The sequence below is a fragment of the Perissodus microlepis genome, chromosome 22 (assembly GCF_051167445.1).
Source record: "Perissodus microlepis isolate ML-2025 ecotype Zambia chromosome 22, ASM5116744v1, whole genome shotgun sequence".
Taxonomy (NCBI): Eukaryota; Metazoa; Chordata; class Actinopteri; order Cichliformes; family Cichlidae; genus Perissodus; species Perissodus microlepis.
Genome location: NC_140481.1, coordinates 28980497 through 29000844, shown reverse-complemented (window position 1 = coordinate 29000844; position 20348 = coordinate 28980497). Strand labels below are relative to the sequence as shown.

At 38.3% G+C, this 20348-nt stretch overlaps 2 protein-coding genes across 2 annotated transcripts in view; one reads left to right on the top strand and one right to left on the bottom strand.

Moving 5' to 3' along the window:
• LOC146363437 (major histocompatibility complex class I-related gene protein-like) overlaps positions 1 to 19396 on the bottom strand; it is a 52145-nt gene extending 32749 nt beyond the window's left edge. Inside the window, exon 1 of the mRNA XM_084918975.1 lies at positions 19180 to 19396. Within this exon, the coding sequence (XP_084775101.1) occupies positions 19180 to 19396 (217 nt within the window). The remainder of the gene's footprint in view (positions 1 to 19179) is intronic.
• Positions 7030 to 13570, top strand: LOC146363438 (major histocompatibility complex class I-related protein 1-like). Its single transcript, XM_084919826.1, has 5 exons — positions 7030 to 7154; positions 8206 to 8475; positions 10153 to 10431; positions 11924 to 12244; positions 12804 to 13570. The coding sequence occupies exons 1-5, from the start codon at positions 7070 to 7072 to the stop codon at positions 12980 to 12982; spliced, it is 1134 nt and encodes a 377-aa protein (XP_084775952.1). The 5' UTR covers positions 7030 to 7069; the 3' UTR covers positions 12983 to 13570.
• Positions 19397 to 20348: the final 952 nt, after the last annotated feature.

Here is a 20348-nt window from a genome sequence, read left to right as displayed (position 1 = left end):
GGCGTTCGTGTCATCAGGTTTGTTCTATGCCTGTCAATCAAACCTAGAACCTGGCATAGCGTTAGGTTTAATTTTTTCATTAATTTATAATATATATTTAATTGAGCGAAGACTAAATTCCTTCTTTATAAGAAGGTGACATTAACAAATTTTCATGAACTAATTCTGACAAATCATAACAGTCCATTTCACACAGGTTGGCCATTACATTTTTAAATCATCCTGAACCGTGACCATATTTTCGTTAACTTTATACTGCTGTGGATGCTGTGTTTAGGAGTGTGTGAGCACCCTTGAAAAGGGTCTAAACTGGCTTATGGCGTCTAACAGCATGGATATGGGGTAAAATTTACAAATGATAAATCAAATCAAATCAAATCACTTATTGTCACATCACATGTGCAGGTACACTGGTACAGTACATGTGAGTGAAATTCTTGTGTGCGAGCTTCACAAGCAACAGAGGTGTGCAGAATACAATAACATAAAACAAGCAAAATATAAGAATGGCTAAATCTGAGAGTAAGAAATATATGTACAATATAAGAGTGTATGCATTACTGGATGTGTATACTAAATATGTTTTTCTACATGTGTGCGTGTGTGTGTGTATACATATTTAAAAAATTAAATAGAATAAACAATAAAAATAAATATACAGAGGTTGGCAGTTGGAGATGTGCAAAACAAGTGGTATTTATATACAGTGTGGAGTTGCATAATGTTGGAGTTCCAGTAGTGCAGGTGAGGTGTCTATGAAGTGTTCAGCAGTCTGATGGCCTGGTGGAAAAAGCTGTCTCTCAGTCTGCTGGTACGGGACCGGATGCTGCAGAACCTCCTTCCTGATGGAAGTAGTCTGAACAGTTTATGGCTGGGGTGACTGGAGTCCTTGATGATCCTCCCCGCTTTCCTCAGGCACCGCTTCCTGTAGATGTCTTGGAGGGAGGGAAGCTCACCTCCAATTATCCGTTCAGAGCACCGCACTACTCTCTGGAGAGCTTTGCGGTTGTAAGCGGTGCTGTTGCCATACCAGGTGGTGATGCATCCCGTGAGGATGCTCTCAATGGCACAGCGATAGAAGGTCCTGAGGATGCGGGGGCTCATGCCAAATCTTTTCAGTCTCCTGAGAAAGAAGAGGCGCTGTTGCGCCTTCTTCACTGTTTTGTTTATGTGTACTGACCACGTAAGATCCTCAGCCAGATGTACACCAAGGAAGCGGAAGCTGCTCACTCTCTCCACAGCAGCGCCGTTGATGGTGATGGGGGTGTGTACTTCTCTGCACCTCCGGAAGTCCACTATCAACTCCTTTGTCTTTGCGACGTTGAGGGTGAGATGGTTGTCTTGACACCAGTGGGTCAGGGCGCTGACCTCCTCCCTGTAGGCCGTCTCATCACCTTTGGTGATAAGACCCACCACTGTAGTGTCGTCCACAAACTTCACAATGATATTGGAGTTGTTGTGGCCGTGCAGTCGTAGGTGTAGAGTGAGTGCAGGAGAGGGCTCAGTGCACACCCCTGTGGAGCACCTGTGTTCAGTGTGATCAGGGCTGGACTGGGACAAAAAATCAGCCCGGGCATTTTGACTAGAGACCGGCCCACCAGGTATTATAGGAAAAACCATAAAGCCTTTGAATGAAAACAAACATTGTTGTGACATTGATGTAAACTGTCTTGTTGGTACATATGTATCAATCTAATAAACTTAAACCTACACCATCCTTCCTATTCTGGTATTCTAAACAGTACTTAGCTGAAACCCAAAGAGTTGGTCGAGTTAACCTCCTGAGCTATCTACAACACATGGTGGAAACCTGAAATTAAGACAGAGAAGACTAGAGGTGAGACATGATCATTACTGAATATTAAAATTAATAAATGACAGATTTAGATATATTTTCATAAACTATTCATTTACCACATCAATAAACAGCATGGCAGGGCAAAATATTTATTCTAACATGGCAACTTTTAAAAAGTGAAAGGAGACAGAAAGACAGGTGAGAAAGAATAAAACTTAATTGACTTTTTGATGGCATTTTACACACAGTACTGGTACAGAATCTAGAAAATGTGGGAAAATACTGGCATCATATACAGTACTTAGCTACTTCTGAAGAAATTGTGATGGGACCCTAAAAAAAATTACTATGTACAATAATGGATTTCTATATATTTGACATCAAAAACATTAAAGGTGCTTCTGCTGTTTAACGCGACCTCCGCTAGTTTTCTCTTTCTGGCAAAGTGGGAGACAAACAAGCAAGAGAGACGGGACTTGCGGCAAAAACGCAGATCAGCTGATCATTGATCAGTTTGAACTTTATTGAACTTTTATGACATATTAATATTTTTTCATATAGAAGTAATATGTACAAGCAAGAAGATAAATTTGTCACAGAAGGAAAAAAAACTACTGTTGTATCAACAGCCAGGTAAACCAAACACTAGTAAGTTTATAGTTGTCTATATTTGCTATTTGAGAAAATTGCTACAACGTGCTGTGAAGCCAGTAAATCAGCACAAAATAGATGTCACTCTACTAGTTAACAGATGTTCTGAATTTTATTTCTTGATACAGTTGTGGGAGTTTGGACTCCAAAAAGCAACTCAGCAAACATCTAGTCCTACCTCCAGACAGACAACAGAAGTCATGCTTCTGGACCACACCTGACTAAAACCACATTAACAGTTGAAGATTTCTGTGTCATTTTATACACATATTATCTGTAATGTCATTAGTTATTGTGCTCATCAGCTGTATAATTAATTATTAACTGAAGTGATAATGTTTTGATTGTGTGTATAAAACAAATATAACATTCTATCCTATTATGTAAACACTTTGTAGACAACTTAGCAAGCATAAACTTTCATGTAGAGTAATTATTGTAAACATTCTGTTTGAACAACTGACCTTCTGACCATGCTCGAGGCAGGTTTAGAAGCCCGTTAGTCAAGAGATTACTGAAGTAGCTGCTGTAGTGGACAATAGAGGATAAATTCTGGGTGTGAACTGGGAACAAATTATAATTTTTTTCAGCAAGCCGCTAGTAAGAAAGCACTTCAAGGTATCATTCAAAATCTTTGCAAAGTTTCTGTCATGTGTAGACACAATACTTGAATTAGGTGTCAGAGCCCTCTGACATGATGATCCATGTTGCTGATGCATCTGTGGTCCTAGTTCTCATCCTCATTGCTGTCATTGGATTTGCTGTTTCCAGAAAGATGAAAGGTGACAGAGTCAAGAAGCAGATGTCATCAACCAGTAGCAGCAGTTTGTTATATAATGGATATGGTTATTGGTAAATTAATACAAAAGTTTGTCATTCATTATGAACTGTCCATCCATCCATTCTCTTCCGTTTATCCAATTCAGGGTCCCAGGAGCCTATTCCAGCTGCTATATGGCGAGAGGTAAGGTACACACTGGAAAGGCTGCCTGTCTGTCACAGGGCTAAGACATGTCTTTGGACTGTGGGAGGAAGCCTGAGTACCCAGAGAGAATTCACACAAAACACAGGAAGAACATGCACAGAAAGGCCCCGGCCAGGTGGTAGTTTCAAACTCAGGACTTTCTTCCTGTTAGGCAACAGTGCTAACCACTATGCTGCCTGATTATAAACTGTAATGTCGGAAATTAGTTATCTTTCCCTTTCAGACAGGCACCTGACATTCCGTAAGTACACCGTGTTTGCGGGCTCTTTATTCTTTTTGAAATGCACTTTGCATTAAAAAAAGACAGCATTGTTTATTTACGATGTTTTTGTCCTTTCCAACCATTCTGGGCAGCTCCATCCTGTTCTCTAGTTTCAACTATCCTCCTTTTCCAGGGCCCTGGGAGCCACTGAAATAGAAAAGGTGTGGTTGGTGTGATGAATATTAGCTATGCTGCCAGCTTTCCCTACCACTGTCCCCTGAGCCCACTGCTCCACCCCTTCCCTGCAGCTGAGCCCCAAACTACACCCTGCCACAAATCCATAAGCAATTTTACTCGTACTTAATAATTGTCATATATTCATCATATAAGCTCAATAGCATAACCATATCCATCATCACAGGGACTTCTTTGATTGTGTTTGTTATGAGTGGAAACATGGCTTACAAAAAGCCATAAAATGAAACAAAATGTTTTCTTTCAATCTCTACTTTTTTAATTTAGAGATTGTTGAAACTCAGTTTTATTATTATTATTTTATTATCATTTGTGCATATTTTCAGTCTTTACAAAATATATGTATTGTGGTCTTTACCAGATTGTGGGTCAAACACAAAAGAGGAAGCTGTGTGTATTGGTTTGATGAAAGAAATCAGATTTGAGAACATTTGAGTGCTGTTTCACTTTCCAAGGGATGTGTCATGTTGTGATAAAGGAGTGAACTTTCAGTTTGCACTATGAGTTTTGAGAAACTGAACCAGGAACATGGAAACATTTATTAAATAACTGGGGGGGGGACTGTAATGTTTTGACTTCTTGTGCTTTCTTATTCAAATATTTAGAAACGTTTCTTAGCCATTGTAGTTTCATACTGGCTTGATGGACGTTTAATCTTTGTTTTCAACTTTGCTACTTTGTTCCTAAAAATTGTGATGGGATACTGTTTTATTTATGTACATACATGCAATCAAAAACTTCTCATTGGTTAATAATTTATAAGGACATGACATTACAAGTTTAATCATTTGGTTAATTTATACACACACAGATTACTGGATTTCTTAGATTCCAGCTCTTATTCATGCTGCTACAGACCAGGGAATACAGACTCGTGCATCCTGTAGGCTGGATTGATCCTGTGCACATGCATGATTGGTGGATAACTCCTCAGTCTAACATGAAGTGCATCTGCCTCCAGGGAGCATGCGCATGTTTTATTTGTCCTGCTTTCAAATCCGAGCTACGAGAAAACACTGCATATAAAACCAGGACTGCGAGGGCGTCTCTGAAAGTTGATGCTGTAAAGTCAGCAGTGAAAGAACACTGTACAACTGCAAGAGATGCAAACTAAAGCTTCCAAATGTAACTTTTTTCGTAACATATGGTGTATTTATAATTCGTTCCAATTGTGTACTATTTTTAACTTATCAAAGCGTTTTAATCAAGCTCTCAAAGTTTACTGCGAGTCTTGCAAAAACTTTACAACTGAAATGTGAAGCTTATTTTTACAGTCATGACATTAATCGCCTACTTTGGAGGCAGAACTTAAACACATATGAGGGAGAGGAGTCTGATATGAGACTGTGATGTGTTGGCTTCCTGTGCTTTCTCCTTTGAGATGTGTTTTCCTTGTTAGCTGTGCCTGTGGAGGATGTATCACACCTCCCCAAGCTGGATTTAGAGCACTATGAAGAAAATCTGTAATAATACCCATTAAGAAAAAAAAGTAAGTACATATATAAGTGCTCCTTCTATAAGATGATTCCTGTGTTTAGTTAATTTCTGTCTCTTGTTCTTATTTCAAATGTTGCAGCTGTTCAGTTAGGCAAACAACTTATCGGGCTCAAATCGTGAGCACAATAAAAACTAGAGAATAGCAGCGCCTCTCACAATGCACAGTACTGAGAGTTCATTGCAGTCTCTTTTTTCACCATATATACAGAGGATAGATGCAATTATTTTATATTCATTTCTTATTCAAGTCTCACTAGAATAAAGACTGATGTCATCTCTCAATCACTGTTATATTTAGATAAGTTTCTTAGCCAATGTTGCTTCATAATGACTTGATGGATGTTTACTCTTTGTTTTCAACTTTGCTACATTGTTCCTAAAAAATGTGATGGGATACTGTTTTTATTTATGTACATACATGCAATCAAAAACTTCTCATTAGATAATCATTTATAGGGACATGAGATTACAAATAACAGTTGTTTTTTTTGTTTTTTTTAACATGACACAGAAAACTGAAAAACCTCAAACTTGTTCTAGGTGTTTTGCACTTTTTTTTTTACAAGATTAAAATGTAACAAAAGCTCCAACCTCTTTGATCACTCTTCAGGTAAGAGCAGCTGTGGACTGAGTTCAAAGTCTAAACTCCCTCTAAGGTATGAAGAAATAAAGTTTAATCTTTTGGTTAATTTGTACAAAGACACTAAACAGCTGCTTGTTGTGCCAGTAAAACACATTGTATCCGGTTTTGTTCAGTACAGTTTGTATTTCGTGCCGACGTGTGTATGCTACATGTTCTACACCTAGCCTCTTCAGTTCACACTGTTATGAGCGTCCTAAAAGGAGTAACGGGGTGGGACACCAAAGTCGTGGGCAGGTGGCGAGAATCTAAAATAAAGACCACCATAATATCCAAGCAGCTTCACCTTTAAGTGGATATTATTGGGCATTCTAGATTACTGGACTGAATATTATTAAGCTGTAGATTCCACCTGTTATTCATGCTGCTGCAGACCAGACAGCACAGACTCCTGCATCCTGTGATAAGTGATAAGTGGTGATAAGTCCTCACTCCAAAGTGAAGCGTGTCTGCTCCCAGGGACCATGCACACGTTTTATTCATGCTGCTTTCAAATCCGAGCTGCTAGAAAACACTGCATATAAAACCAGAACTGTAAGGGCGTCTCTGAAAGTTGATGCAGTAAAGTCAGCAGTGAAAGAACACTGTACAACTGCAAGAGATGCAAACTAAAGCTTTCAAATGTCACGTTTTTTTTTTGTTTGTTTGTTTTTTTAACATGTGCCGTATGTATCCTATATGTAAGCTACATCAGTTTTTATGAAAACCTAATTTATACCCTTTACAATGTTTCAGTTCAGCTGGAGGACAACAACAAATCTACAACTCTGAAACTGGACACTCTGTAAAACTGTGCTGACAAGTGCAAAAGTAGGATGTAAGATTTTTGAACCTATCAAAGCATTTTTTTTTATCAAGCTTTCAAAATTTACCTTGAATCTTGTAAAACATTTACAATTGAAATGTAAACATTTGAAAGCTTGTTTTTAAGTCATGGCACGGCATTAATCGCTTACTTTGGAGGCAGAACTTCAACGCATGTGGGAGGGGCAGGAATCTGATATTTGTACTCTTTCGGATTTTCAAGGCCTCCAGATTTTCATGGTTTCTTGGTCCGACAGCTTTAATCATAAAGAGAAGATGATATTACTTTTGTTGCCTCTCTTCTACCATGGTTTATTTGCAGGTAAGAAAGACTTTGAACTCCAACAGCAGCCCCCCTCTATTTCTCTCTCTTTTAAATGCATCACTACAATAATAAAGAGGATATAAACACGAGACAGACAAAATCGGGTTTTATCAGTTATGCTTAAAAGTTTCACTTTTCTTAATGAGGTGATATATAGGTGATAGATAATTAGAAATATTTCGATAATGGAGCATAAAACTGCACAAAGTTTTATATCAGATTTACCCTGTTACAGAAGTTTTCAAAAGATACATATCTGTACTATTTTTGGCAGACTATTGACTATTAGACTATTGGTTTTAGTTGCTGACATTGTTTTTCTGCATAGCTCATTCTCGATCATTTATTATTCACAAACCGAAAAGACCTAAATGCAATCTTTCTCGAAATCTTTGCAATTTATTGAAAATTTAAAACAGTACATGAAGAAAATCGATATTTTATGAAAAATGTTTTATTATTTAATGATAAGTCTTAAATATTTATCATGGACCAAAAATATCTCTGATTGTTGTTCTCGATTGTCTTTTGGCCCAAGCTGGACAAGTTTTATTTTTCGGGATAGTGAGCACAAGTAATGTATTTTAACAGGAAGCAGACTATTTTTATCATGTAGCTTGTGACCTGTGTCCAGAGAAAAGGAGAACATGTCACCATGGCGATGTTGTATTTTAACTCGAAACACAATTTTAATATTTAACCTTAACTAATTTGTTGTTAGTGAAGTGAACTTGAACTGGGTCTCTGGTGTGAGTGTCCTGGCTATACCACCAGCCTCCACCAGCCTGATACAGTTGTTTATGTGTGTGCGTGCGCACGTGTGTTGTTTTTTAAGTGGAAAATTTTTTTTTGCTTTAACGGACACGTTTTGATAGACAAAAGCTTGTGACTATTTCACTGCCATGAGAGTCCATTGTTTGGCCACGGGAGTTTACCAACCTGAGATTAACGTTCTCTTTGGGAGACTGTGTAAAACATATTATAGTGAATTAATCATAATTCTGATGATGTTTGTATATTTCATGTACTTGTAAATATTGTTCCACAGTGAAACACTCGTTGATGCACTCTGTCACTGGATCCTCTGGAGACCCAAACATCTCAGAGTTTGCAGGTGTTGTATTGTTCGATGGCACTGAGGCCGTTTTCTGTGACAGCAGGAACAAGAAATTAGAACCAAGACAGGACTGGATGAAAAAAATATTCAGCAATGACACTCAGCACCTGGCATTGTACACCCAACAGTGTTTTGAAGATCAGCCAAAGATCTTCAGATTCTTGATTTCTACTGTAAAGCAGCTGTTACATCAAATAGAAGGTGCAGTATTTTGTGTTAAACCTGATTATTGGAGATTATGTATTGGAATTTCAGGAGCGGGACCACGCCTCCAAACACACTCCTTCCGGCTGTCATCTATATAGGTTCCCCCAGTTCTGCAAACTGATCATTCTCATTTAGGTGCCCCACCCTCCCTCCATCCTTGTTCTCCATTCTTCAACTTCTTCACTTCTATTTAGTACATGGGGATCTGCCAGGCCCGGGAGCCATCGCCAGTCTCCTTCGTGGCCTTTCCCAAACCGCAGCTTAATTCATGTCAAAGCATTCACTTTTACCTACTAAAATGCTGTAAAACCTAAAATGAGGACGTGGGCCCAGCGAGTGAAATATAAATCAAGGAATATACTTCAGGAAAAATGATTAATGTGAAATTGTTATTTTATCTATCTTCCACCTATCCAGTTCATGGTCAGGAGCTAATCCCAGCTGTTTTATGGTAAGAGGCAGGGTACACCTTGGACAAGTCAACAGGGTGTCACAGGGCCAATAGAGAGACAGACAACTATTCACACCAGCAACCAATTTAGAATCGCCAGTTAAGCTAACTCACATATACATTTTGGAGTGTGGCAAGAAGCCAGACTAGCTGGAGAAACACATAAACATGTAAGCACAGGAAGAATCTGCAAACTCCACACAGAAAAGGAACACCTGGCACCAGGATAGTGTCGTGTGATGCTTTGAGCAACTTTCTCACAGTATTCCCTAATGGCTGTGGCCTCTTGCAACATGATAATTCACCCTAACACAAAGACAAAATGGATCAGAAATGAGGAGCACAGCAACGATTATTGCAACTCCCCACTCTATATAAATAAATAAATAAAGTCCATAACCTTTCATTTGATATATTACTCAATATGGTTTCTTGAATATTTTTCAAAGCTCAAGTCTGACCTTGGGCACTAACCATGAAGGTCGAGTTCAAATGCTTAGCCAACATAGGTACTCGTGTCCCCAAGGCCTCAATATATTGTTGTGCAGTTTGAAGACAATCCATTAAAAAAAAAAATTTTCACTGATTTTCACATTTGGTTTGACATTGACTTTGACTGATTTTCACCAAAATTAAATTTTGCTTGTATCTACGATCATGCAGTAAATGACTGCGACCCGACACACTGTTCTTGTGCCTGGTTTTGGAGTTTTTATTGACTTTACACTCATGTGTCTTTACTTGTTTCGGCACCTACGTCAGCCAGCTTTCCAGCTGGGTGCACACACTCTTCTCCCTTCTGGTCTCCAACTTCACCATACAAATTAAAAAAACCTCATAACCTCATTAGACCAATCATCTCAACTTTTCCCTCCTACCTCCCTGGTACCGCCCCTTGAGCTCAGTGCACCACCCCTCCCGTGCAGCTGAGCCAGGGACCACACCTCTGCCACACACGCAAAATTTGAAAAAGATATCTTGAAAACTAACATGGTTTATAGCCTATAACTCTGTCAGATGATTCTTGGGATTAATCAGTTTATTCCCTCATCTTTATTTTGTAATCTTGATTTATCATACAAACTTTAATAATAAAAAGTCAGCAGATGATCTGACTTGAATCATGTGTAAAGTGCTAATTTCAGATAATAGAAGTTGCTCATACAATGTAGAATATTATCATAGTTTCTTGCTTACCCTGTTTTTTTCTCTCTTTTTAGGTGTTCACATATTACAGAGAACAGGTGGATGTGAATGGAATGAAAACACTGATGAAGTGGTTGGTATGGTACAGTATGGGTATAATGGAGAAGGCTTTCTTGAACTGGATCTTAAGACACTGACATGGATCCCACTGAAACCAGAAGCTGCCATTATCAAAAAGGAATGGGATACTGACACAATTGTACTCAAAGACATTGAAAGCCTCCTCACTAAGGTTTGTCGAGAGTGGCTGAAGAGGTATTGGAGCTATGGGAGCAGCTTCCTGCAGAGAACAGGTAACAGGAATCACATGACCTGATGCAGTTTCACGGATACAGTATACAGTTTATATTGTATTGTTCTGATGATATCAAAAGAAAATGGTAAAATGTTTAGGCTTATTTTGTATTTAACTCTTTAAATGTTATTTTGTTTCTTTGTTTTGTTCTTTGTATGGCCTGAAATTTGCATTGCTCTGTTTGCCTCATTCTTCCACGCAGTCTTCAAATCCTGAAGGTTCTGTGGGCCTCTGATATGAAGTCTGACCTTCAGCTCTTTCTTAGATTTTTAAGTGGATTCAGGTCAGGTGATTGGCTAGGCCATTCTAGCAGCTCTATTTTCTTTCTCTGAAAACAGCTGAGAGGTTCTTTGGCTGTGTGTTTGGGATCATTGTCTCACTGAAACATCCACCCTATTTTCATCTTCAACATCCTGGTAGATGGCAGCAGATTTTTCACCAACTTCACTGTTGATATGGTGTTTTTGGGTGATGTGCTGTGCCTTTCAACTCCAAACACTGTGTGTACTATGGTGTGTATTGCTATGCATTGAACTATCTATATATTCCCCCAGTAATTCTAAGGCTTGCCTAAATGTTGTTTAGAAAACTTTCAACAGACTTCACTAATGAAGAAAAAGCATGTTGGAGTTGTGAGCGTGCATACAGGCCATGGCAGCTGAGTGCCTTACTTCTAGTTTTCTTTGAAACAGTTGTACCTTTTGATTCCAGGTCTTTCTGTAGTTCGCCATAACTACTGAAAGACCTTCTTTTACGACTCTTCTGATCATTGCTCACTGGAACCTTCAGTAGTTTAGAAATTCTTCTGTAATCAATGCCATCAGCATATTTGCAAAAATAAGGTTGCAAAGGTCTTGAGAGCTCGTTGAGTCTACCCTTCGTGAGATGTTTCTTATGTGACACCTTGGTGATGAGACAGGCAATCAGTTGGGACTGAACCAGCTGAAATTAATTTGCACTAAGGCTTAATCCTCCATGTATTAATGTTAGGCTATGTATAGATTTATAATAGATTTGTTGTCCAAAATGTGTGAGGGATATGAGGGAATTTTCAGCCAGGTCAAAATTGACCTGAACTACTTTGAAGGTATAGTGTATGAACAGTATTTTGGAGGCAACTCTAAAAGAAGCTAAGTCCAGGCACTGCTGTGCAGCTACAATGTTTTGCTGATGTGGTTTAACATTTTGATCAATGTCATCTTCAGTGAGATACAGTTTTTAAATAAAAAATTACAAATGTAATGAAGAACCTTGTTATTCTTACTAGTGACCTAATTGAAAATTAAACAAAAAATGCAGCATTTTGGACAACTATCACTGACTGTCAGTACATAGATATATATCACTGTTAATTATGTAAAGTATCTGGTTATGTGATTTATTCATCTTTGTATTTCTACATTGGTCATATGGATTTAAATCTCTACTTCTTCCATTCATTCACGCTTGTTTACCTCTTTGCATCTCTTTTCCACCTTCCCTCTCTGCAGTTCTTCCTTCAGTGTCTCTCCTCCAGAAGACTCCCTCCTCTCCAGTCAGCTGCCACGCTACAGGTTTCTATCCTGACAGAGTCATGATGTTCTGGAGGAAAGATGGAGAGGAGATTCATGAAGGTGTGGACCACAGAGAACTCCTCCCCAACAATGATGAGACCTTCCAGATGAGTGTTGATCTGAATGTTTCATCAGTCAGACCAGAAGACTGGAAAAGATACGACTGTGTGTTTCATCTCTCTGGTGTTGAGGACAACATTGTAACCAAACTGGATAAAACAGCAATCAGAACAAATTGGGATGAAAACAACAGAACAAGTGAGAGAAACACATTTAATTCATTTTATTTGATTTTATTATATGTGGCGTTTGTCCACTTTTTGTGTTTAAACTCGGGGAGATCCCAAAGACCATTTTTTTCCATTGCCCTTAAAATTAATCCTATTTAAATTTCACATTCACTGTTTAGACTATGCAACCATGACAGTGATCCTGGAATTTAATGTTTTTAATCAATAAAAAAAAATCATGTTTATTTATGTTTAGCCTCACAATTGCAGCGCTGTTACTAAATGAATTTAGGGGTGTTTTGGGGTGAGAAAAAGGCATGCATACAAATCTTACAAAAATGCCTCCTACAATGAACTTCTTTAGCTGACAATACAATATTTCAGGACCACTCTGGTCCTGTAAGATTGTAGGATATTATTTTTTTCCCACATAATCATCATAATTATTTCACATCGATATAGCTTCATACAGAGATGATACTTTATTTTTTCCCCCTTATCAATATGTGATTTTAAGATTTCATGATGAATGAATATCATAGTAATGAGTTCATGTGTGTATTTCATCTTGTTGTTTTTCTGAGCAGAATTAATCTCCATCATTGTTGTTGTTCCTGTTCTCATCACTATTGCTGCTGTTGGATTTGTTGTTTACAAAAGGAAAAAAGGTGAGAGCTTCAAACGGGCTGAACTGTTTCTTCAAACTGAACATGTCTGCAATTATTTGTTTCCTTTTTATTTTGGCAACAGAAATTGCACCTCGTAAGTAAACTGTTATTATTTTACTTTGATCTGTGGATTTAAAAAAGGTTGTGGTATAATATTGTACAAGAGAGTCTTATTATATATGTATAAATCCAAAATAGGACCAGTGGAATAACTATGTGTTTTCGATCTTACAGCTCCCGTTGACGTCTATGAATCGTATGAGTCACTGAATTGAAATTGGAAACCCAGCCCACACAGCGCCATATGGAAAGCTATACACACCTGCAGTTAAACACATTAAAAGCAAAGATGTCACAGACTTTGAACTCGGACCCGGGATTTTGATGGGTTGTGATTACAGCATGTGATCCAAGCTGCCTCGAAAATACTTTTGTTGTCTTAATAAACCAAATGTTGGCTGTCTCACAAACTTTTTCAATTTTTTTTTTCAATTTTTAAAGTTTTGAGTCAGAGGCTTTAATCACTGGAAAAAAGAGAAGAAGAAAAAAGATTGGTCAATTCTCCAAAAACACTGTTCTAAATTACTTCATGTTGGCTTGAGTCAGGAGTGTATGACGTCCAGTGTCTGCCCAGATAATACATCATTGTAAACAAATAATCTCAGTCAATATCTTATAATATATTGTTTGGGCACTATAAAGCACGATCAACATACCCATCTGTGATCTGGATTAACTTACTTATTCACTTAGTTACGGTATTTCGGATGACATGTCTGTTATCTGTCTTTAGATCTGTTTTGTCATTTAAATATTAAATTATAATATTTAATTACTGCAAATTATTTAATTGTGCATCATGAGCTTACCTGCAGATGCAGTCTGACAGAGAAGGAGCGGCACCATTAGCTTCTAGCGGGGTTTGAAGGCAGAGGCCTTGGCATTCCAGTCTTTGGTTGCCAAAACTGGCTGGACAGGTAACATCATGGATAATTTGATGTAAATGGCAATAATTCAACAGTGACCCCCAGGTTCTTGTATATTTTAACAGGAATAATCTAGATAAAAGTATAAACTTAAATATACTGTTACACCTCTAGTACTTAGAAACAACTTCCTTCATGCTCCCCCGAAGGGAGGGAGCATGTAATCGGTTCTGTTTGTCTGTCTGGTCACACCAAATATGAAAATCAGAAAAACTTTCGATTAAGCACAATTTTTATGGATACTAAGCCTTGCGGGACATGAGTGTTTAGGTCGGCTAAGCATTTGACCTTAACTTTTATCGTTATTGCCCAAGGTTAAAGGTGACCTTGAGAAAAAAATTTGAAGACACCATATTAAGTAATATATCACCATTTAGCCCCCTTGGCTTGGAACGAGCTGCAGAACGACTAGAAAATGACAAAATTAATTTCGTTAAGTGCTTTTAAATCAAAACTAAGAATCCTTGAGGCCAATTCCGTGACGTTTTTAGTCATGACTGTTTCAGTTAGATTGCTTGTCATTTTGACTAATTGAATTTTATTTTATTTTTTCTTTTCTTTTTTTTTTTTGCATGTGTGTGTTGTTGTTGCCTGGTTTTAGTTGTGTAATTTTTGTAACTGTGAGATACTTGCTGCTGCCTACCTTGGCCAGGTCTCCCCTGAAAAAGAGGTTTTTAATCTTGATGGGATCTTCCTGGTTAAAAAAAAAAGGAAAGCCCGTGGAGAGAGCTATACAACACTTTTTAATTTTTAAATACAATGTCCTAAAACATCACAATGACACACAAACAGGCCCAATACATGAACAGAATTTAAAATCTTTTTACAGCTTATAGAAGCCAACAGTTTTAGCCAATTCAGCAAGTTGTAATGAAAACATCAAACAACACCAAAGTTTTAGTATAACCCTTTCTCCTTGTGGGGAGTCCTAATTGTTCACATCTTGAAAACTGTGGATGTTAGACTGCAAACAAAGAGACAGAAGAAAAACAACTGCAACCAATAATATACTCAATTCAATTCAATTTTATTTATATAGCACCAAGTAACAACAATCTGCTGCGACCGGTTGGGGTACTCCTATCTTCAGGGGGAGAATAATGCATTAAACATAGTATCAGATAGTTTGCCTGCCAAATGTAGAGAATCTAGAAATGCACATCACAAATAACACTGATGTTCTGCTGCTGGTTGATGGTGTTGGCAATGGGGAATATTACCTCACAGCGTCCCTGATTGTTATCAGGAACTACTAAGTTGCTGTCCATGTCCACTCCTTTATGACCAGCATGTCCCTATTTTGTCCTTCCAGCAGGATAACAAGACATGTCACAAAGTGAGTTAATGAGTTAATGAGTCTGTAATGCCCTCTGCAGTCACAAGCTCTCAGTCTAATAGAGAACCTTTCGTGATGTGGTGAGATGGGACACAACAGTCAGCCTTGTTGATTTAGTCGCTCTGACAGCTCAGATTCTTTGTCAGGAGCTGAAAAAAAAAATCAAAAACCTTCAGTCTGGATTTCTTTTCATCTGTTTGTAAAATGGTCAATAAGTAAAAGGGAAAACCTCTCAATTTTTCAGTTCAAGTGAGGCAGAGCAAGTGAGCTAGACTTCAAATAAGAAAGAAAGAAAGAAAGAAAAAGAAGCTCCATCAGTATCGAATGCCAGGACTGACATAATGAATCAATTAAATACACCATTAAATAATTAATTAAATGTGTCAATAATTAATTAAAATTGGAAATAATTTATTCAATAAATATTTACGATACATTTAATTAATTAATCATTGACACATTGAATTAGTTATTGACGTATTTAATTAATTAATAATGCATTTAAATAATTATTGACAGTTTTAATTAATTATTTAATGATGCATTTATTTAATTCATTTTGGCACTATTGTCCCCTTCATGTCTCACCTTGAAATAATTTTATCTGTCAGCCTCACCCATCAAACTAAGGGTGCGGGGTTAACGCTGCCACTGCAGCTTCCCTAACGTTTGATTGGTTGCCGTGCAAAGTAAGTCAAGACAGGTCGATCCTAGATAATCGATTGCTTGTGTGGACTTGGGGCAGGCTGGTATCCCAGAATACATTTCAAATCACAGGCAGCAATGGTGGTGGCGTAAAGTTTTAAAATGCCCCGTTTTTCTGTCACCAACTACACTTTTAATAGTGTTTTAACCGCAAATGTAGTGGCGTAATCTTCACGTCTGGTCAGGTTGTCAACATAGAACATGTTTAAGTGCTCAGATGTTTTCAGAGATTTCACTAGCTCCGCTAACAGTCAGCTGACAGAGTGTACCAAGCTCAAAGCCCCGGTGTTCCCGGTGTTTACATATTTCACTCTCAGTGTTCCACATGCTGCATTCGCAGATTCTCATTTTACTGAACAATCGTCTCTTTCCGCCTGGTCTTGTGTCTCTGTGCTTCTGTAACATAAAGAACGAGCTGACATTTTTCTCACGGCACCAGCGATCAGCTCAACAGCCCCTCGTTTACCTGCATGCATCCTTCTCCTCACCTGTTTAACACCTGCTGCTAATTCAAGAAACACGCCCATGTTACCTGGTGATAGTCACAGTTTAACTGGGCAGCCGGTGCTCGATATAACACATTTTTCTGCACAAGTTAAATATATATATATATATATATATATATATATATATATATATATATAGTTTTTTTTGGGGGGGGGGGGTTTCCCGAGCGCAGAGCTGCTGGATCTCGTTTCCCTACAGAGCACTTTATAGGCGAACCCACTTTATCAGCGGCTGATGTCCAATCACACAGTGTCACACTGATGTCAAAGCACACAGCTTTGAAACCTCACCTGAGTTTTAGCTCTCAGTGGTTAAACACTGGACTTTATTCACTCAGGTTTTGTCTGTCGGGTCACGTTTCCTTCGCTGTTTTATTTACAACTGAGCAAATCGGTTTGGCTGAGGTTAAAGTTACGTTTCATAACCGCATAGTTTTACTGAAGCTTAATGGTTCACTGGCACATGTGTTAGACTGAACTATTCGCTTTTCTTTATCTGGTGTGTTTTGGATTTAACAGTGAATTTTGAGATTAAACTGACTTTTAAAATATTTTTATACAAAGAGGAAAGAGAAAGGGCATTTCCACCGAGAGGAGCAGAGTTTGCAACAGCATGTTCATCATGAAGACTGCAACTTGTACAGAAATATTACATCATCAGTTTTTTAATAGTTATCAACTGTATTCTAAGCACCAGCTATCTGTTAGAATTTTTAGAGTTTACTTAACTAAAAATAAACGAGGTTAACACATGATTTGTGTGATTTTTGTTTGTTTGTTTTTTTGTTTCGGTCATGTTATGTTTAACTGTCAAAGGCTTGTTATAAACTATGAAACACATCGTGCAGACTTCTGAATGTTAGAAGAAAACTAATACTGCTCATGAACGAGACTTAAGGCAGGAAGGTGTCCTTTAAAACCAAACATGTTAACAGGACCTCCCTATTTATATCATAGTTTATGATATAGCAGTGTTAATAATTTATCCAAGTTAACTTCAGTTAACCATTCAGACAGTTCTTTTGCAATGACAAACATAAACACTCATGTCGCCGGTAGGTTTCCGCTGTGCCAGCTGTTTAAATTACAGATGCTTATGCAGTAACCATGGTAACCACGGACTCTGAGTATCTGGATCGACGCAAGTCAGACAACAATTTTACATATATGACCTTAAAACAAGACACAGCCACTATACGTGCTAGCCTCATATCAAATGTGTACGCAGACTGAGTCTATGTTTGACGTTTTAGAGCTAATCTTCACTCTCAAACATTTAAACAGCAGCGAGTCTGCAGCTGAGGGAATACAAACTCAAATTGTCGGAACAGGTTTGCTCGTTTCTTGCGTGTATTCATTTGGTGATTTATTAAATGTATAAATGCTATTCTAACCTGCTGCTGAGTCTCTTACGACTCTTTTAATAAAGTTTATGCGTTTATACACAGGCTGGGGCGATCGTGGCTCAAGAGTTGGGAGTTCGCCTTGTTAATCGGAAGGTTGCCGGTTCGAGCCCTGGCTTGGACAGTCTCGGTCGTTGTGTCCTTGGGCAAGACACTTCACCCGTTGCCTACTGGTGGTGGTCAGAGGACCCGTTGGCACCAGTGTCAATGATTTGTATGATCATAAAATAATCTGAAACAAATGTCTTGAAAAAGCATAGGAATAAATCCATTTTAATATTATTAAAATCATTGTTTTAAATCCAGAGTGCATGTCTAAAAGTGGGACAACGAAGTGGTACTTACAAAGTACCTCAAAGTCTCATGTTTTCTCACATAAACTCAGAAAGAACCATGTCTATTATATAAAATAGTACAGAAATAATCCAACTGAGCTCTCACCTTTCTTCTTTTTGCAAACAGCAAATCCAGCAGCAGCAATGAGAATAAGAACAACTAAAACAACGACTGCAGCAATGCTGTTGAACAGCATGTCAGAGGACGTCTCTGCTCAGTAAAGAAAAACAAATGACAACAAACACATAGGATAAAATGTGGAGTTAAAGTAGCTTAAAACTACAGTATAGTTATACAGTTATACAGTATATACAGTATAACCACAGGCGACCATGGTTCAGGGGGTTGGGAAGCTCATCTTGTAACCGGAAGGTTGCAGTTCGATCCCCTGCTCTGTCTGTCTTGGTCGTTGTGTCCTTGGGCAAGACACTTCACCTACCGCCTACTGGTATTGGCCAGAGGGGCCGATGGCGCGATATGGCAGCCTCGCTTCTGTCAGTCTGTCCCAGGGCAGCTGTGGCTACAACTGTAGCTGCCTCCACCAGTGTGTGAATGTGAGAGTGAATGAATAGTGGAATTGTAAAGAGCTTTGAGGGCCCCGAAAAGCGCTATATAAATGCAATCCATTCTTATTATTATTATATTGATCCATTCTATCACATTCATCTGATTTATCTAATAACACATATAACAATATCACATTGGTGAGGGAAAGAAAGTACTCTAAAATGTGAGTATGCAACTATTGCAGCTGTTGTGATTTGATGCTAGAATAGAATTAGATAAGAATATTAATATTGCCAAAACAGAGGAAATTCTTATTATTATTATTATTATTATTATCATCATCATGTTTTTCCTCTGTTAGGATCTCCATTAGTAATTCTTACAGTAACAGTTATTCTTTTTGATGTCCCCTAAAAAAATAACAGGGCAAAAAAAATAAAAAAACATTATAGACAATCCACAAAACGGCCAAAAGCATTTTTCTCTCACCTTCATCAGTGTTAAATATTTTTTTGCCCCAGTTTGTTCTGATCACAGTTTTATTCAGTTTGGTGACAATGATGTCCTCACCACCAGAGAGATGAAACACACAGTCGTACCATCCCCAGTCTTCAGTTTTGACTGATGAAACATTCAGATCAACACTAATTTGAAAGGTCTCATCATTGTTTGGGAGCATGTCTCCAGGATTCACACCTCCATGGAGCTCCTCTCCATCTTTCCTCCAGAACATCAAGGGTCTGTTAGGATAGAAACCTGTCGTGTGGCAGCTGACTGGCGAGGAGGGAGTCCTCTGGAGAAGAGACACTGAGGGAAGAACTGGAAGAAGGAAAGGAATTCAAGAAACAATGTGTAAATAAAAATCAAACCCTAATATTCAAAACAGAGTCATTAGAGCCAAAGAATCATCATCTGAAGTCATGTCAACTTTTATGTAGCACTGTTCAGACAGAAGGTAATTCACAGAGCTTTGGAGAATAAATGGGAGAATAAATACAAAGATATATTTAAAACATGTAACGTATATGATGATATAATGCATACAACTTTTTATCACCAGCTTCCAGCAGCTGCATGAAGCTACATTATGACCTATTTTAAGCTAAATATAACCTGAAACACACTGAGATATACTAATGAAATTGTGAACACAAGAATACAAGAAAACATAAATATTATCTAAATCCATCCATCAGTTTTAACATTGCCAGAAGCCAATTTCACCAGTAGGTGGAGCTAAAAGAGAGGTTGCAAAACAGCTCCTTCACCTTTTGGAAACCATTAATGAGGGCCCGGTGGTGCCAGTGTTCGGCAGCCTCGCCTCTGTCAGTGCGCCCCAGGGTGGCTGTGGCTACATGTAGCTTGCCATCACCAGTGTGTGAATGTGTGTGTGAATGGGTGGATGACTGGATGTGTAAAGCGCTTTGGGGTCCTTAGGGACTAGTAAAGCGCTATACAAATACAGGCCATTTACCATTTACTTGTTGTTCCTAGAGTATTTAAAAGTAGAATGGGAGGGAGAGCCTTCAGTTTTCAGGCCCCTCTTCTGTGGAACCAGCTTCCAGTTTGGATTCGGGAGACAGACACTATCTCTACTTTTAAGATTAGGCTTAAAACTTTCCTTTTTGCTAAAGCATATAGTTAGGGCTGGACCAGGTGACCCTGAATCCTCCCTTAGTTATGCT